This window comes from Aythya fuligula, chromosome 7 (genome assembly GCF_009819795.1).
Source record: "Aythya fuligula isolate bAytFul2 chromosome 7, bAytFul2.pri, whole genome shotgun sequence".
NCBI classification, from domain to species: domain Eukaryota; kingdom Metazoa; phylum Chordata; class Aves; order Anseriformes; family Anatidae; genus Aythya; species Aythya fuligula.
In genome coordinates, this window is record NC_045565.1 from 9,695,107 (window position 1) to 9,712,592 (window position 17,486).

The 17,486-nt window shown below is 40.8% G+C and overlaps 1 protein-coding gene across 2 annotated transcripts in view; it reads left to right on the plus strand.

Annotated features, from left to right (window-relative positions):
* The first annotated feature begins 366 nt into the window (after window positions 1-366).
* OGDHL (oxoglutarate dehydrogenase like) overlaps window positions 367-17,486 on the plus strand; it is a 56,693-nt gene continuing 39,573 nt past the window's right edge. Inside the window, exons 1-4 of one of the 2 annotated variants that reach the window (XM_032190861.1) lie at window positions 367-394; window positions 5,224-5,458; window positions 11,052-11,231; window positions 16,981-17,083. In XM_032190861.1, the coding sequence (XP_032046752.1) occupies window positions 5,252-5,458; window positions 11,052-11,231; window positions 16,981-17,083 (490 nt within the window). In that variant the 5' untranslated portion in view covers window positions 367-394; window positions 5,224-5,251. Of the gene's footprint in view, window positions 395-414; window positions 464-5,223; window positions 5,459-11,051; window positions 11,232-16,980; window positions 17,084-17,486 lie in introns of those variants that run through there. The other variant, XM_032190860.1, reaches the window with a different exon arrangement.

Genomic DNA, 17,486 nt, shown 5'->3' on the forward strand with positions numbered 1-17,486 from the left:
CCTAATGAGGTTAGCGCTCAATTAGCAGCTGTAGCGCCCAGCGATGTGCCACCCCTTGCCAGGAGGCTCAGCCAGCACCTAGCCAGCCGCGAGCAGCGGGGGCAGCGCGTCTCCCTTCGCAGGGCTGGTCTGAGGCCGTGCCACAGAGCACCGTGAGGCTGAGGGGGACGGCTCGGAGCCTGCGGGCAGCAGCACACCCGCTGCAAAAAAGCGGCACTAATAAGCGCTGAACACCATCAAGGCACCAGGGGTGCGGGACCCGGCCCCAACATGGCGGCGGGGGCGCCGCGCTGAGGGGCCGCGGGGTCCGGGGGAAGGGGGCGGGGGGCGTGGCCTGCGCGCGGCGGCCCCGCCCCGCCGCGACCTCCGTGCGCGCGCGGCTCACGTGACGCAGGTAACGGTCCCCGCCCGGCCCCGCCCTCCCCTCCCCTCCCTCAGCGCGGCCCGGGCCCGGGCCGGCCAGGTCGGTTAGCGGCGGGGCGGGGCGGGGCGGGGCGGGGGGCGCCGGGGCCGGGAGCTGCGGCCGGGCGGGGGGCGGCGCGGGGGTGCCGGGGGCAGCCTGCTGAGGGGGGGTGGCTCCACGGTTAAACGCCGGCCGGGTGGTCGGGCCCGAGGGGCTGAGGTGAGAGAAATCCAGGCACCAGCCCGGTGCCGCGCCCTGCACCCGGGGCGCAGCAGCCCCCTGGGCGCGCCGAGCTGGCAGCAGCCTGGTGGTGTCAGGAACCGTGGTGGCGCGCAGGGTAGGGGGGGTGATCGTCCCCTGTACTCGGTTCTGGTGAGGCCGCACCTCGATACTGTGTTCAGTTTTGGGCCCCTCGCTACAAGGACATGGAGGGGCTGGAGCGAGTCCAGAGAAGGGCGACAAAGCTGGTACAAGGTCTAGAGCACAAGTCTGCTGAGGAGCGGCTGAGGGAGCTGGGTTTGTTGAGCCTGGAGAAGGAGAGGCTCAGGGGAGACCTTATTGCTCTCTACGACTGGCCTCAAAGGAGGCTGTCCCGGGGTGGAGGTTGGTTTCCTCCCAAGCAATGTGTGATAGGGACAAGAGGTAACGGCCTCAAGCTGCACCAGGGGAGGTTTAGGTTGGGTAACAGGAAACATTTCTTCACAGAAAGGTCCGTGCAACACTGAGAAAGGCTGCCCAGGTGGTTGAGTCACCATCCTTGGAGGTATTCAAAAGACATGTGGGTGTGGTACTTAGGGATGTGGTTTAGTGATAGACTTGGCAGCGCAAGGTTAACAGTTGTACGTGGTGATCATGGAGGCTTTTTTCCAACCTAAATGATTCTGTGGTTCTATGAACACATAGCCTGTAAGCTTCCCTCCCATTCATTTTTTTGGATGGAGAGCTGTGCACCTTTATACAGTGTGGTGCCATGGCTGAAATGAAAAGCACTTAGCATGTAGAGTTACATATTCCTGAAGCAGCCTTATTTGATAAAACTATTCCGTGCCCCTCTAGTTTTCAGTGATCTGTTGCAGCTTTTGGAGATGCTTCCAAAAGATACTAGCCTTCACAACATATTTATATTTAATGTGATCTTGAAAAAAAGCTGGACAAACACTTTGTTACAGATTTGTTTTCTTTTTCATGTGCTTCTACACCCTCCAGAAACCTAGCTAGAACAATTCCACAACAGTCTATGACATTGGGTCACATCCAGACTTGAGGGTGCCAGGGTGAAATCTAGTTCATATTGTGAGATACACATCTAGTACTGCAGAACAGCTGTAGAGATTTTCACCTGCTTAGGGCTTTTCATTTACTTCCAACATGGTAAAGGTGCTTTGGTGCGTTAAATATCAGGTATTTGTTCTGCTTCATTGCTTCTTTCTATTATTAGATCTCCGGTAGAGGTTTAATTAATATCTTCCTTTAGGTTGTTCTTGCTCAGCTTGTAGTCTTGCCAATCACTGTTTTCATTTCAGGGGGTTGATTTAGGAAGCGTAGCAGAAGTGAACGATTCTACCTATTTCTGCTTTCTGGCTGCTGTCTTGTGTACTGATTTTGACTGACAGTCTGAAGGCTGAGTAGGCTGGAATGGTCTGTGATCATGCTGGTGGTCTCCAGTTCGATTAGCTGCTGACAGCTGCGCTAAACGGCGGCATGTGCAAGAGAAGGAAGTAAGAAAAAGTCAGTTTCGTTGAGTGAAATGAATCCGTAGTTTAAATCTGACTGGAATTACACGATTGTCAGCTTTGTCCTTTTTATTTTCATATCTGCGTATAAACTGAGTCATTAATTTTCCATCAGATGGGAATAGTGTCTGTGATAACAGTTTTCTTCACCTGTGATCTTTATATCTTCACAGGAATGACTGTAGTGCGGTATCTGCTCTTGTAGGTGACGTGTTCAGTAGTTATACCTCGAAGTGTGGTTCTGACCCCATTTCAGAATTCAGATGGAATTTGGAGGAAGTGACTGGTACACTTACAAGCTCTTTGTTTCTAGTATATATTATGTCATATGCGTAATTTGCATCCATTTTCAAATCTCCTAAATTCTTACTTTCCTATACATTTTTCGTTGAGTGCTAGAAAGATCTACACATCTGCCAGGCAAGCATTTTAGCACAAAGGAACGTGAAATTACATGTGCTTGAGAAGTTTGTCACTGTAGTATGATAAGGAACAAATCTGCACCCCCTGAGGTATGTGTGCAGATGTTTGGTGGCAGACGGTGGGATTCACATGGGATAAGATCTGCGCAGTAAGAATCTCTAGCAGAATGGGCACAGGTACAGAGGCCATGTGACATATCAGCTCTTACTGTTCGAGTACATTGCAATGCTACTAAGTTGTGTGAAATTATGTCATGTGTCTGTAGTGGCTTTAGTGCAATTATGTCTTAGAGAGAATGATGTATGTAGACAATACATTTTTAAGTCTGTTGTCCCAGTTGCTCTGAGCTGTTGCAGGCTTTATTCTGGTTTCAAACCAGTGCTGATAGGTATTTATCTCCCTGTGGTTGACTAGGAGCCCTAATCATAGCACGTGTTGAGACAGGAGGAAGTCAATGTTGTAATAAACTTTAGATCTGTAAAATGGGAAATGACAAGTGAATACAGGTAGACAGGAAATAATGCTGATGTGTAGAGGATCTAGCATACTAGTAGCCTAACCCTTGCCAGTTGGCTGAAAACACCAAGTGGAGAGAGAAGAGCACGTGGTTTTGAGGTGGTTTTTGTTCGTTTGTTTAAAGGAGGGTTGCATACTGCTTTATATGATTTTGGTGATACTTCCTTGGGGAATAATTTCCAGGTATCTGGGCACCATGGAGAATGTGAAAAGAATAATTCTTTTCACATTACTGTTATTCTTTTGCAATTTTAGCATCTTCAGCGTTAGGATTAGACTATTTTTGTGTCTGTCAGTAAGCTATGTGTGTTCTTTTTATTCTCAAGGGAAGCTTTGATTCCCTTTGCTAGTCAGCATTTCCAAGATTCACACCCTTTTTTTCTTTTAATTGTGTTCCAAGTTATAAGGGAATCGCTTTTTGCTAAAAAGTTGGTAAGAGGTCATTAAAAGGATGGTTAAATGTTGAGAGTTAGGAGAGAAAATGGAACTGAGCCTTATCTTAAGGTAACACCAATTCATGTCAATATGAAGGCTTAACTAGCACTCATTATTGGTAGTAGATTTAATTATTTTGTTAGCATCATTGCATGTGGCCTAACTTAATGGCAGTAGGCTTTTTTCAGCCACTGTATTTGTGATTGGAACTGTTTGTTGAAGCAACCCCAGTTTGGCTTCCTAAAAGGTCACATCTTTTTTCAGCTGCGCAACAGCAGCTGCATGTTGCCAGGAGCTCCGGAGAAGTCAATGATTAGCAGGGCCGTTTGTTTCGCAGGGAACCTGGGCTCTGGGGGCATGCAGCACGAGCCGGTGTCGTGATTGCCTTAGAAATCAGGCTGATGTGATCACTTACAGGACCTGTGAGGTGAACTCCGTTGCGTGGGGATGGCCAGCAGCAGGTCCACTGCTTTTCGTGTAGCTCAGCTGTCAGCCATGGAATGGCCTCTCTCCTGTAGTGGGTTTACGTGGCAAGGTTTTGGTAGCAGGGAGCCATAGGGGTGGTTCTGTGAGAAAGATCTAGAAGCTGCCCCATGTTTGGGAAGGGCCCCATTGTTTTCCAGATCCGAGCCAATAAGCGATGTTGTTTTGCGCCTCTGTGAGAGCATATTTAAGACAGGGAAAAAACGCTGCGCCACACAGCAGCCGGGAGAGTCAAGGGAGTGAGAGAACAGCCTTGCACCAAGGTCAGTGTAGAAGGAGGGGGAGAGTGCTCCAGGCGCCGGAGCAGAAGTCCCCTGCGGCCTGTGGTGAGGACCATGGTGAAGCAGGATGTCCCCCTGCAGCCCATGGAGTACCACGGTGGAGCAGGGTTCCACGCTGCAGCCCGTGGAGGAGACCACGGTGGAGCAGGTGGCCCTGCACCGACGGAGGCTGCCGCCTGTGGAAGACCCCTGCCGGAGCAGATTCCGGGCTGGACCTGTAGCCCGTGGAGAGGAGCCCACGCAGGAGCAGGTGACCCGGCAGGAGCTGCTGCCCGTAGGGGAGCCAGGTTGGAGCAGTTTTCTCCTGAGGGATGGACCCCGTGGTACGGACCCATATCTGAGCAGTTCTGAAAGAGCTGCTGCCTGTGGGAAGCCCACACCGGATCAGTTCATCAAGGACTGCATCCCGTGGGTGGGACCCCACAGCACAGGGGACGAGAGTGACCGAGAAGGAGCGGCAGAGAAGAAGTGCTGTAGACTGACCATAACCCCCATTCCCCGTTCCCCTGCGCCGCTCGGGGGGAGGAGGTGGAAGAGGGTGGATGGGGGGGGAAGGTGCTTTTGTTTTTTTTTTTTCCTTTGTTTTCTCACTTCTCTCGCTTGTTAGTTGTAGGCAATAAATCTTACTATCTCCTTATGCCAAGTCTGTTTTGCCCGTTACAATAATTATTGCGTGATTTTCTCGTCCTTATCTCAATCCTTGAGCCCTTTTCACATATTTTCTCCTCCATTCCTCTTTGAGGAGGGGGAGTGAGGAGAGCGGCTGTGGTGGAGCTCGGCTGCCCACTCGAGCGGAACCACGACACTCCTGAAGATAAATAACTTCCTGCCTAGGCCTGAGATCTGTTGAAGAGCACTCCAGCCATAAACTTCAGCTTTCACAGTGAGACTGAATGCCTCTGAAATTCATTTGCTGTTTTTCGTATTTTTTTGTGTGTCTTATTAATAGGCTTGGATCTTCTGTCAAATAAACAACCATGAGTCATCTGAAGTTGTTTGCGGCTACGGTGAAGTGGCATGGCATTAAACTTCTGCGAAAGCAAGATATAGCCAGAAGGGTGTTTTTACATGACCAACAGTATGTTTCATCAGGAACCTCAGAACCGTTCCTGAGTGGGAGTAATTCGAATTATGTGGAGGAAATGTATTATGCGTGGCTTGAAAACCCCAAAAGTGTACATAAGGTAAGTCTAAAACTTAACTGTAAATGATGCTATTAGGTTAAGAGTGGAATTGATTTTCCTGTTTTTAACTTGTGTTATAAAAACTCCAGAAAGAAAGTCTTGTGCAAAATGAAAACTGTGAAACTAATTTCCTACATATTGATTGTTCTAAGATGTGATATTGCAGTAAAAAAAAAAAAAAAAAAAGTACAGAAGAGCCATGGGTATGGTGACCTCAGCTGAAAGAATGAGAAGTCCACACTAGACTCAGAAACTTTCAGCATTCTTCCATGGAAAGGCTGTTAAAGCAGATAGATAAGTAATTAATAACACCCTGAAGAAGATCCAAGAAGTAAAAGTACTTTTTTTTTTTTTTTTTTCATAATGGGGTTATATCAGTGAGTATGTTATAATAAAATGGCGTATGTTGGTGTTGGTACTTCTAAACTGTCTTAAGTGAACTGTACAATCATCTTCTTAGCTAACAGCAAGTTGTAACCTTAAAACTGAACCTGAAATTGTCAGAAAAGCATTCTTAATTATCTTGAGAAGTGAATTCTTCTGTCTCTCTCCAGGCTACTTCAGTGGTTTGCGTTTTTTTTGACGATGTTATTGCTAAATCCTATCTTAAGAGCAAAATATATGGAGTTGTTATTTGTTTTAACAAGCTTTCTGCTGACAAGCAAGGCTCTCTTATGGTGATACATGTATATTAACTTAGGTGGTTGATGAGAAGTCTGATCAATTCTGAAACAGACGAGCCATTTTCTGTAGAAGCATTGTGAATTGTGTCCAAAATGTTTTGCCAAATTGGTTGTGTGTTTCCTTATTCTTGAGGCACATATATCAAAATGCCACTTAGAATTTGTTGCTCTAAGTCTGATAATCTGTCTAGAGAGTGAGGAAGCGACTCATGTTCAGGAGAAAAAAGGGAACCAAAAGTAGCAGTTTGGAAACGTTTTTTCTGGATGCTGTGTATGATCTTAGCTCTGTTGGGAGGTGGCAAACCCAGCAGCGACTCTGAAGACAAGGTAGTACATTGTGTGAATGCATAGATTTAATTTGAGATGCCCTCAGCAGCTGTTGGTGTTCCATATTGATTTTAGCCTTTGTTTTGTGAGTGCGCTGGATAAACTCACGCACAAATGCTGTGCAGGGTGACGTCTCCGTTTTAGGTTGCATCAGCTTGTGTCAGCTCCCTGTCCCTTAGGAGGAAGGAACATGCTTGTTCAGACCCCTTGCAGCAGAGCACCTTCTGCAGCGGCGAGGTTCCCCTGGCATTGTGAGGCTGAGCTTAGCCCTGCCGGAGCTGCCCATGGTGCTGAAGGGCTCGGCCCTCCTCAAGCACCTCGCGTTAAGGAGCAGGTCCTGGGAGCCCAGCAGCTCACTTTTCTCATGCTCAGGGATGGGTGGAAGTGCTAAAATCCCACCAAAAGGCTCTCTGGCTTGTCTGGTGGTCTTCCATCACCTCATCCCGAAGGTGGCAGTTCGTATGTTGAACAGCAACTGATAAATTGTTGGGAACAGACAGACAGATGTGCTGGTGGAATAGGTTGTGGCTTAGGGAGTGGATCCCCACTGATTCAGGATGCATTTTAAAAATGTGTGAATTCTTTTCCAGGTTTAGTGTGCGTAAGGTAATTAGAGCAGTAATGAATTGAAGTAAACTCACTGTTTGACAGGTTTTTGAGGCTTAAAAGGATATGATTGATGGGTACCATCAATGCCTTTACAGCTATTTTTCCTAAATAATTGTTTGTTTGTTTTTTTCAGTTGGGTGGGGGGAGGAGAACAGTGTTGTGATCATCTTTTTTTTTTCTTTGTTTCATCGGTAAAATTAATTTTAAATTTCTTGAAAACCACAGTATTTCATCAGGTAAAAACTAAGTTATCCACCCCCCCAAATTTTTGTTGACAGAAATTGTTTAATTTGGCCTTTAAAAAGAAGAAAAAAAAAAAAGGTAAAAATATTGAGAACTGCAGTCGCTCTCTTTTCTTAAAAATAAGGAAAATGTGTGCTGTAGCTGTATGACGCTAGTTGAGGTTGTTGTTTTGTCATTCTGCTATGGAAAGCAGTGGAGGGCGTTGGAAAACAATGTCAGAGACACCAGCAGCTTGTTTGGTGTTGGTTATGGTTATCACTAATAATTTGGATCTCTCTGCAGGCCACTAATATTTCATTGTTCTGTCCAGTGTGTCCTGCATTGCTCAGAGACCCAGTTTGTGCTAGGCTTTTAGACATTACTTTTTCTTTCCTCTTTTTCCTCATGTTTTTTTCCTCATGAATATCTCCTTATCAGTGGGGATGTACCTCCTTGTTGTTAATGAGATGAAAAAGCTTTTATTTTTTGTCTGGGCTTTTTAAAATGACGCTCTATCCATTTTTACTTAGAAACTGCAATTAATCAAGGCTATTCAAATTATTCCCCTCTCAGAAGAATCGATTAGGCATGTCTTCCCATGTATGCTTACTTAAAGCTACTGTTTGAACTATGGCTATCACATGGAAATAACCACATTCAGTGCTACTATTGGCGCTTTTCCTATGAATGTCTCCTTTCTTTATATACTGTGGTTGTATGTCTAGGATATACATTTTTTTCCATAGGAGCTTTTATTCCTCGTGTAATCAGTTCGTTCCTGGTGACTTCCTGCTCTTCCTTGTCTTTGAATTTTCCTGTTCTTAAAGCAGCTAAAACAACAATCAGAATAAAATGATGTGGGCTTTGAGAAAGGCATCATTATTTCTGCTTGAATTGTGGCGTCAGGGCCATAGATCATAAGGGAGAAGCTTGACAAGGCTCAGTTATTACTATCACAAGATTAATTACAAAACTGCATGGCTGGATATTGAGTACATAATGGCTACCATTTTATCCTGTATGCAGCTGCTCTACAATGAGTGTGTAATCACTTCCTTGTTGTATGTACTTGGAAAAAAGGTGGGCTTTTTGGTTTGATAAGTTTGATTTGCGGTTGATAAGTATTACAATGTTACTAGAAAAAAAAATCATCCAGATAACTAATATGTTGCTTGTTACACTAAATGTAACACTTTTTATTAAATGAGTAGAATATTGCCACTTAATCACTTGAATTGTATTAATTGGGAAATTAGAATCGTGGCTAACTACAAAAAAAAAAAAAAAACAAAAAGAAAAAAAAAACACACGAAAGGGGCAATGTATCATGTATCACTACATTTTTTTTTTTTTTTTTTTTCACAGATGTGTTTTTCTTTTATTAGCCTCCTCTACCATTTTTTAAATAACTTGACTAATTTAGTTGAGAAGCTCTAGGTTTGCTGTGAGACCAAGTTTGTCTTCTGGCTGTTCAGTAACTTGGCAAATGCTGTTGCCAAAGACTGACATTGATACACAAGACTTGAAGACTATAATCTGGTATCAATCTTGAAAGACACTGCAGAAATTTTTAAAGGCTTTGATGGATGTGTGTCTAGAAAAAACTAATTTTCTGTAGCCAAATGATATATTTTCCCTCCCCTCTGATTAAATGTCAAGCCGGCTCAAGAAATCAATAAGTTCAAAAATGCAATAGGAAGAAATAGTGTGGGTTCCTTCTGTCCTGGCTGGCTGCATCTTCAGGTGTAAACACTTGAAGGTATTTCTTTGTATTTGTGAGTTTGCATGAAGAAAGGGTCCTCTGCATGTTCTTGAACGGGTAGGCTGTTGGGCAAGTCTCCCTGGGTTTAGTTAGCAACTGTCTCAGTAGACCACTTGTTTAATATTCCTTTTTTTTTTTTTTTTTTTTTTGTGGGACTGCACTGTGATAACTTTTAAATCTGAATGAAAAGGATGAAAAGGTTTTTTTTTTTTTTTTTTTTTTTAAATATGATCATCCTTGCATGCGTGTATATGATGGTTCGAAAAGTTGAGGAAGGAACCTTAAGATAAACAAAACATATTTCTTAGTAAAACTTTGCATGAATGCCAAATGTCAGATTTGTCACAGTTTAAAATGTGTGTTTGGAACCTATTAATTTAATGAAAGTTAATAACCATGTATTGCCAAAGTAATTCCTGCAGTTTAAGTAGTCTTATTTGTAACACAAAGGTCTTGTGTCTGCTTACCACATTCTTGGGGCTGCAAACTCCCAGATGAGGTGCTGTATAGGCATGGAGTAAAAATATGGTTCTTAACAGACAGTAAGAGGGAATACCAGGGGCAATACATCTACGCTAACAGTCTTGTAGGCCACTTATACCATGTTCTGTAAATTCAGTCGTCTAATCTGTGGTTGGTGATGTGTCAAGTGAAGAAGAAAATATGAAATAAGCGTAAGTGATAAGGGGTGAAGAATGAACTCTTCATTCATATGTCTGGAACTGACCACCAGCATGTTCTGCCTTGATTTGCCAAGGCATATAAAATTAGGCTGTGTTTAGATCAAGTCTGAATAAGAGAAGTGTGATTAATTACATATGTTTAGCGTATTCGTAGCAATGCAGCTTAATGACAAACCAAAAGAGGTGTCTTTAAAGAGTTTTTCTCTGGCATTGGCACATGTTCACGATGAAATTCTTGCATACAGGTTCAGTGTCCCCCAGCTTCTACAACCTAAGCTTGGAAGATTGGGTGAGGCTTTGCTCTTGTAGGCTGGCCCCCTCGTAGTGTTCTGAATGCCTTGAAGCTTGTAGGAATTTCTGTAAGAAGACTATTTATTAATGAAAATAAAATTTTATAAATACTTTCTGTTGTGTAATTAGTATTACACTACAGAATACACAAGGAATCAAAACATGAATATTTTAAGTGGCATGTGTAAAAGTATAGAAGGGAAGGATTTTCTGCTTGTTGTAATTCAGTTTCTGTAATGTGTATTCTCCTGAAGGTTAGGACCTGCAACTGAAACCAGGGCCATAATTTCTTTTGTAGTAAGGTATCCTGAGCTAGTCAGGAGAGCATTGTAGACCACAAGCCTCCCTCAGCACAGCTGTAATTGCTTTTCACAATTTTTTTCAAGAAAGGCCCTTATGGACAGATTTGGAGTTAGCATATTCATTGAGTATCTTGAAGTATCATGAATTCTTTTAAGTATCATTACAGGAATGGATTAATTTCATTTATTAGGGTTTTCAGTTTTATAGGCCTGATAGCTCTTTACCAGCCAGCGTACTTATTATACCCATTACTGGTTGCTTGAATAAACATATCAGTTAAAAGAGCTGTGTGAATGAATAATGTACCAAGATGATTTGCTGGAGAGCAAAAATGTGCTGGAGAGTTTTCTACTGAACAAGCTCAGTGTAAGAGATCAGACAAAAAAGTTTGTGTGTAAATAAAAATATGCAGTTGCTACAGAGGTGTGGAGCATATCATGTGTAGGAGCTGGACTCCATGATCCTTGTGGGTGTCTTCCAACTCGGGATATTCTCTTCTGTTTATGTCATTGCTTATGATGTTACAGAGACAGTCAGGACATACAGACCTTTCATCTTGTGTTGAATTTATGCTCTCCTGTTGCGGCTATTAGTCGTGCTTAATACTGTAATGCAGTGAGGTATGATTTCCAGCTTGAAGCTGATGCATTTGATGGAAACTTTATTTGAAGTATAAGTCTTCTTCCTTCCTTCTCCTCTGTACACATGTCCAGTCCTGGGATTTGTTTTTCCGCAATGCTAATGCTGGCCAAGCATACGATCCCCATCTACCAGATCAGTTGGAAAGAAAGGCATCATTTCTTCAGAGCCATGGCCTGGCCCAGACACCAAGTAAAGCTGAAAAACTTGTTGAAGATCATCTTGCTGTGCAGTCTTTGATACGAGCATACCAAGTAAGTGTACTTTGGGCTGGAGGTGGGAGGTTCTCTCCTTGGCAAACAACATTTTCTTTCTTTTAAGGTTCTTGTTTGTCCTCTGATCTTAATTTCTGTCTATTAGGATTTTTTTTCTTTCTGACTTAGTAAGACACTTGACTAAGTTGGAATGCTAAGTAGTAATTACCTGAAGTAATTTCCTTCATATGAAGAGAATTGTCCTGGATGTGGTGGTACTAATGGATGTCCTGATGTGTGCAATGAATAAGAACTTTTCCCACTCTTCAGCTGCAAACCTTTTAATGATCCAAATCTCTCCTCACCTCTGGGGAAGCTGTTACAGGTCTAAATGCTTCAGTCTTTCTGTACGACAGGAGGAAATGTGCTTTCCTTCTCATAGTGTGAATTTTGAGGTTTTTGACTTGAGCAGGATTATAAGTAAAAAGAGAGAGAAGTAGTAATTAATTAAACAGAGATTGAATTTTGGGAGGCTGAAAGTACTGAGTTTGGTCAGCTTTGATAATTTCTCGTAGAAAAGATATTCATCAAAACTGACTGTTTCACACAGATTTTTTTTTAACCCTTTTCCTAAATTAAGAAATTAAGTGTAATTTTCATTTTTTCCTCTAAAAGGAAAAGGATTCTGGAAATGCTACAGTAGTTTTGGATAGATGTTTTCTAAATGTAAAACAAGATTAAGTATTTTATTTGGACTTGTGTTTTAATATCTTGAAATTCAATAAGGGCTTGAAAACAGTGTGAAACAAACAAATAAAACAAAACCCCAAACCTATAGATGTGTGTTGAGCAGAATATTCCAGTTTGATTTTTAAATGTATTTTTGTTGCCTTTTTAAAAAAAAAATTAAAAAAAAAAATTGTAACTTCTCGAGAAGTTAGCTACAGTTTGACTTGAACAGATCTGTTCTTCTCACACTACAAATTTTATCTCCTGCTTGCTATGATTGGAGGAACAGAAAATGAATGCTGTTTTTTTTTTTTTTTTTTTTTTTTTTTAAATAAACATCTTGCCTTTCTGCATACATTGCCTTGTCACTGTTGATTCAAATATGAACCCTGCTAATGCAGCTGTTGGAGAGGTATGTTGTTGGAGAAAGATTTGTGAATACAGACAAAACAGGAAATGCAGTTGAAATATCTGTGCCAGTAAGACTACTTCAGCCCATTCACTTTGCTTGGAGTAAAATTTTGTTGAAGAATCAGAGAAAATTAGAGAACATTGACCTGCTTTGACAGCATTTACTTGGAATTGTGTTGTTTTGTTTCCCGTGTTTGAAAAAGTGTGTATCTGACTCAAGTGATGGAATAGAAATGTCCCTATAAATGGCAGGCACCTATGTGTCTGTGACAAACAATGAAGAGGATTACCTAAGACAACTGGTCTGTTTTTAAAAGGTATTTAATACCCTCTAAATTCAGCGTTGAAGGGATTAGATCAATTTGTGACCTTCCTTTGCCTGATAATGAAATGAAACTGAGAAAGATACAGAATTTTCATTTCTCAAAAACTGTCAGTGTTTTATGGTTTTTTGTGGTAAACTGCTTTGTGGTCTGTTGAGCAGGTCTCCTGGAAAGGCAGTTAATCTACTGCTTTCTCTAAATCAGAGCACGGGATGCAATGAAAGGGGATTTCCAGTGAAATGTGCGTGCTTGACAAAAATGAGCTTAGACACTAAAATGACTCTAAATTAAATGCTTTGGTTCTTCTTTTCTGAAGTAGATTTTCTTTTTGGAATCTATGTCTAGAAAGCATGAACAGTGTATTAGAATGGTGTCTCTGACTACTGCCTCTGCTTTGATGCGTTGTGACTTGCTGAAGTGTGTATTAATGGGTGGCTGTTTTGATACATTTAACGATAATGACATTTTAATTTGAAGCTGAATCAGGTTTAGGGTTAAAGTTCTGTATCAATGCAAAACAACTCATGGATTTTGTTTGATATTTGGGAGCAAATATTTGAAGTCTGTGACCCGATCATTCTTGGGACTTTTTTCCATTTGGCTGAAATTCTTTGAAAAAAATAAACTTGGCACTAGCTCAAAAGTGTACCTGTTTTTGTCCTGTTTCCATTTTAGTAATGTGGGGAGTTCTTTTTGTGGTTTGAGAGAGCATCATTATCAGTGCTGGCTCAAGGGGGTTTTTGGCTTGGTCCTTCAGAGTTTGTGAATCCTTTGACCCTGCATATGGCACATTTGTATTTTGCTGTTATTGATTTAACTCTTAAAATGTAAAACAAATTCAATTAAAATACAAATACTTTTAACATCTCTGCTAAATATTAACTAATTAAGATATTACATTTATCCTTCACATTATATTAGAAAGGGTTTATCTTTCCTTTCCTATCTGTAGCAAAGGATCTCATGTTCAAATTGACTGTCTTCTTAAACTGTGTTTTCATAAAATATACAGAATAAGACTAATTAGTCTGTAGCACTTGTAGACTGTGTAGTATGGTAGATCAGGGGTAATTTTTCTTAAAATTTCTCTTTTCTTTAAGTTACAACAAAAATTGCAGGAGTAGCCATGTCCATTTGACTTTCTCTTTATGTTTGTAAACAGCGCTTCTTAGCACTGTGGTTGATGAAATAGTACAGAAAGCCTTCTGGAGGTGTGGAAGGATCGTATAGTGTCTTCTGAAGTGATGTGTACGTCAGGATAATAGGAGGCAAACACTTCAACTCTAACTAAAAGTGTTAAACTGAAAAAAAAAAATGTCTTTATTGACTTTGTTAGTTGGAAAAAAAAATAAAATCACATTAAATTTAAAAACATTAAAATTGTCCTCGAGTGCACTAACCGTTGGCAATGGCCTTCAAAATGATAACTTCGTTTAACAGACATTACTAATTTTTGTTCTTGTTACACATTAATCTCTAGTAACTGATTTGTTTTCAGATTAGTAATGTATTTCTCTTCACGTTAAAAGATCCCTCAACCCAGAGGAGAGTTAGAAAACAAAAACCAAACCCAATTTGTTTGCTCTGAAACAAGAAAAATAATGAAACTTTTTTGCCAAGATCTGCAATTGCTTTACAAATGATGAATCAAAGTGCAGTGTGGTACAGTACTGTAAATTTAATTTGATGACTACAGTTACGGTATATAGCATATACCGTATATAGGTTTTGGTTTTGTTGCTGTCTCATAAATCAAGTCAAGAGCAAATTGAGCCAGCGTTGTGGTTTAACCCAGCAAGCAGCTGGGCAGCTGTGGCCAGCTTGGGCCAGCTGACCTGGCTGTGTCCCCTCTCAGCTCTGCAGTACCACCAGCCTCCTCGCTGGCAGGGCAGCATGAGGAGCTGAAAAGTGACCCTTGGCTCTGTGCAAGCACTGCTCTGCACCAACTAAAACATCAGTGTGTTATCAGCATTGTTCTCAACATTGTCCTTGGTTCTCAATGTTCTACATGGTCCTGAATCCAAAACACAGCGCCGTGCCGTCTACTGGGAAGAAAACCAACTCTATCTCAGCTAAAACCAGGACAGCCAGTTTTAAATACTGTCAGTTGTGATGGCACATTATTCTTATGAACCAAAGGATGAGGATGCAGCTGTCTATAGAAGTATATTGTGTGTAATTTTCATTAAGTACTTATGCACTAGAAAGATACAAACCTTTTTGCTTGGGAGCATAGACGTGTATAAAATTTGTGGTATATGTAGTTTTTTTTTTTTTTTTTTTTCCTATGGGCAAATCATGGCAGGGCATGGGGAACCTTTCCAGAACAGTATCATTGTAGTAACAGTCTCTAAATATTTTTACCTTTGCATCACTTTATCATCTCCCAGATATTTGTAATCTCTCCAGGACTAGTGATCAGAAGTCTCTTGTAGATGATGAATCTCACATGTGGCAGTTTTGACACTCTTACTTTAGGCCTTTTCTTGTTTTGTTAATTTTTAAAAATACCCCTTCTCTTCCAGGGTTGATGAATTTAACCCATCTTGCAATGATGGTTTTTTTTTTTTTTTTTTTTTTTTTTCATCCTTTTGGTTTCCTTGAGGTCCCACTTATTATGGGTAATAATGACTGTTCTGCAATCAGAGTATGAGCTCTGTTGTGTAGCTTGTTTGTAGGTGGGTAGAAAATAAGACAGCTATGATTTTCCCCATCCTGTACTACTGAATTAATACCTCTCTTTGTATTGTGTGTATTGTATTAGGCACATGCTAGAAAACTAGATTATTGTATACATTTTCATTATAATGGAGTGTCTAGTGTTAGCTTACCAGTTATCTGTTGCCAAATTGTTAAGTTTCCCATTTTGGAGTGCTGTTATTAAAAAGTAACTTGATATTGTGGGAAATACTGTGCTTTACTTAAAGATCTGACTGCTCCTGGCATGTAACATGGCACAGCGCTTTACTGATTTGCTCTTTTGGGTTTTGGCGTTCTTGCTAATCCTCATCTTCCTGCTAATACTGCGCAGCAGATGTAGCTTAGGGAGGTGAATTCTTTCCTGTTGATGATGCTTGAGACAGAACTGTTTGCTTAGTTCCAGTCAGATAGACTTTGTGCTGCTGTAAACAATGAGGTGGCACAGATGTTGCCATGGGCATCATTTGGCCTGTCAGAGCTTTATTGCTGGTGATTCATGAGATGCAAAGAATCTCAGAGGCCAGACTGAATTTACACGTCTGGTGGTTCTACAAAAGATGCCTTAGTTTGGTTTGTTTGCTTATGAGTGGAAGGGATTTTGTTGGGAACTTTCCTGCAAATGTAGAATATCTGAATAGGGTTTTTGTAAGTCACTTGTAAATGAGCCACGCTTTAATCACTCTTTATTACTTTGTGATGTAATTATTATTATTATTATTAATATTGCAGTGTATTAATATTTTTCCCAGAGACAATTAGAATACTTAGTGTGAATGAAAATCTATCCAGGTGATCTGAACTTTGTCCTTAAAAAGAAAAGTAATAAGGAGAAAACAGTAATATGTTCATTAAAAAAAAACTTTCAGTGAGCTAATTTGGTACATTCGATTCACGTGTAAGAGACATTGCATAAAACAAAAAACTTGTGTGGCTCTATTGAACCAATTAGTTATTTCTTCAGCAATGTCACACATTAATATAATGCACTAATCTATAGCAACTTGTGGCACGTGTTGACACCAGTATTTTTGCTAACACAGAGTGTGTTCCTTGATGTCTTGAATATCATTCATATGGTAGATGAAATTACCAAAATTCCTTGAATGAAAATAGATGCTGCTATGTGATATGGAGCCAGGCTCATGAAGACTGATCCATTCAATTCCAATAGAAATTTCTTTTTCATCAATCCATGTTTTAGGTCAGCAATGCCATATTTTGGTATTCTGCAGCTGCTGAAAAAAGGATTCAGACAAAAATACAAAATGACAGAAATAGCAAATGATTTATAGACTAGTCATCTTTTCTTAATTTTACCCAGAGATTTAGATTTTACCATCTTTAGCAGTTTCTTTACTTAGATTTCAGTGTAATTTTACTTTAAATTGTGTGCCAGACACACTAAAACTTGCATCCTAATGTATAGTAAACAGCTATTAATAGAAATAGTGTACATATCCTGAGATATAATGCTTATTTTGTGTTCTTAGGGGGAAAAAATGCAAATCTGACTCTCACTTGACTTTAGTAGTGCTTGCTTATTTTGACTTCATGGCCTATCTACATACTTTGGAGAGATATTGGTGACTTTTTGTCTGACTTTCATTAGCATGTTTTTTCTTTTTCTCTTACTTCCTTTTTTTCAGATCCGTGGCCATCATGTCGCTCAGCTAGATCCTCTTGGGATTCTGGATGCAGACTTGGATTCATTTGTTCCATCTGACTTAATCACTACAATCGATAAACTTGGTGAGTACACTGTATGCCTTATTATTTGCAATAGTTACTTGTTTTTTTTGTCTCCTGGGTTGAAGTGATTAAAGCAGACATTTCAGGGAGGCTTCTACATTTTCTGCTTGATGATATCACAGAGTAGTTCTTTGTGCCTCTGTAAGGAGGCTCAGGTTTCAGGATGATGGAATTTTTACTCCAAAAGCAAAGTTAAGGTTCCCGTGAATTCACCTTCTCATCAATAATGATTATAAGCACAACATAAAAAAGGAAGTCCTCTTTTTTTTTTAACCACACCAGACATTATTACTAATCAGTACAGAAGGCCAAGATTCTGGTGTTCTAAATTGCTTTCATATCCTTTATGCTTGATACTTGTTTTGACTGGGGACATACGTAGGCTAATCAATATGGAAAAAAA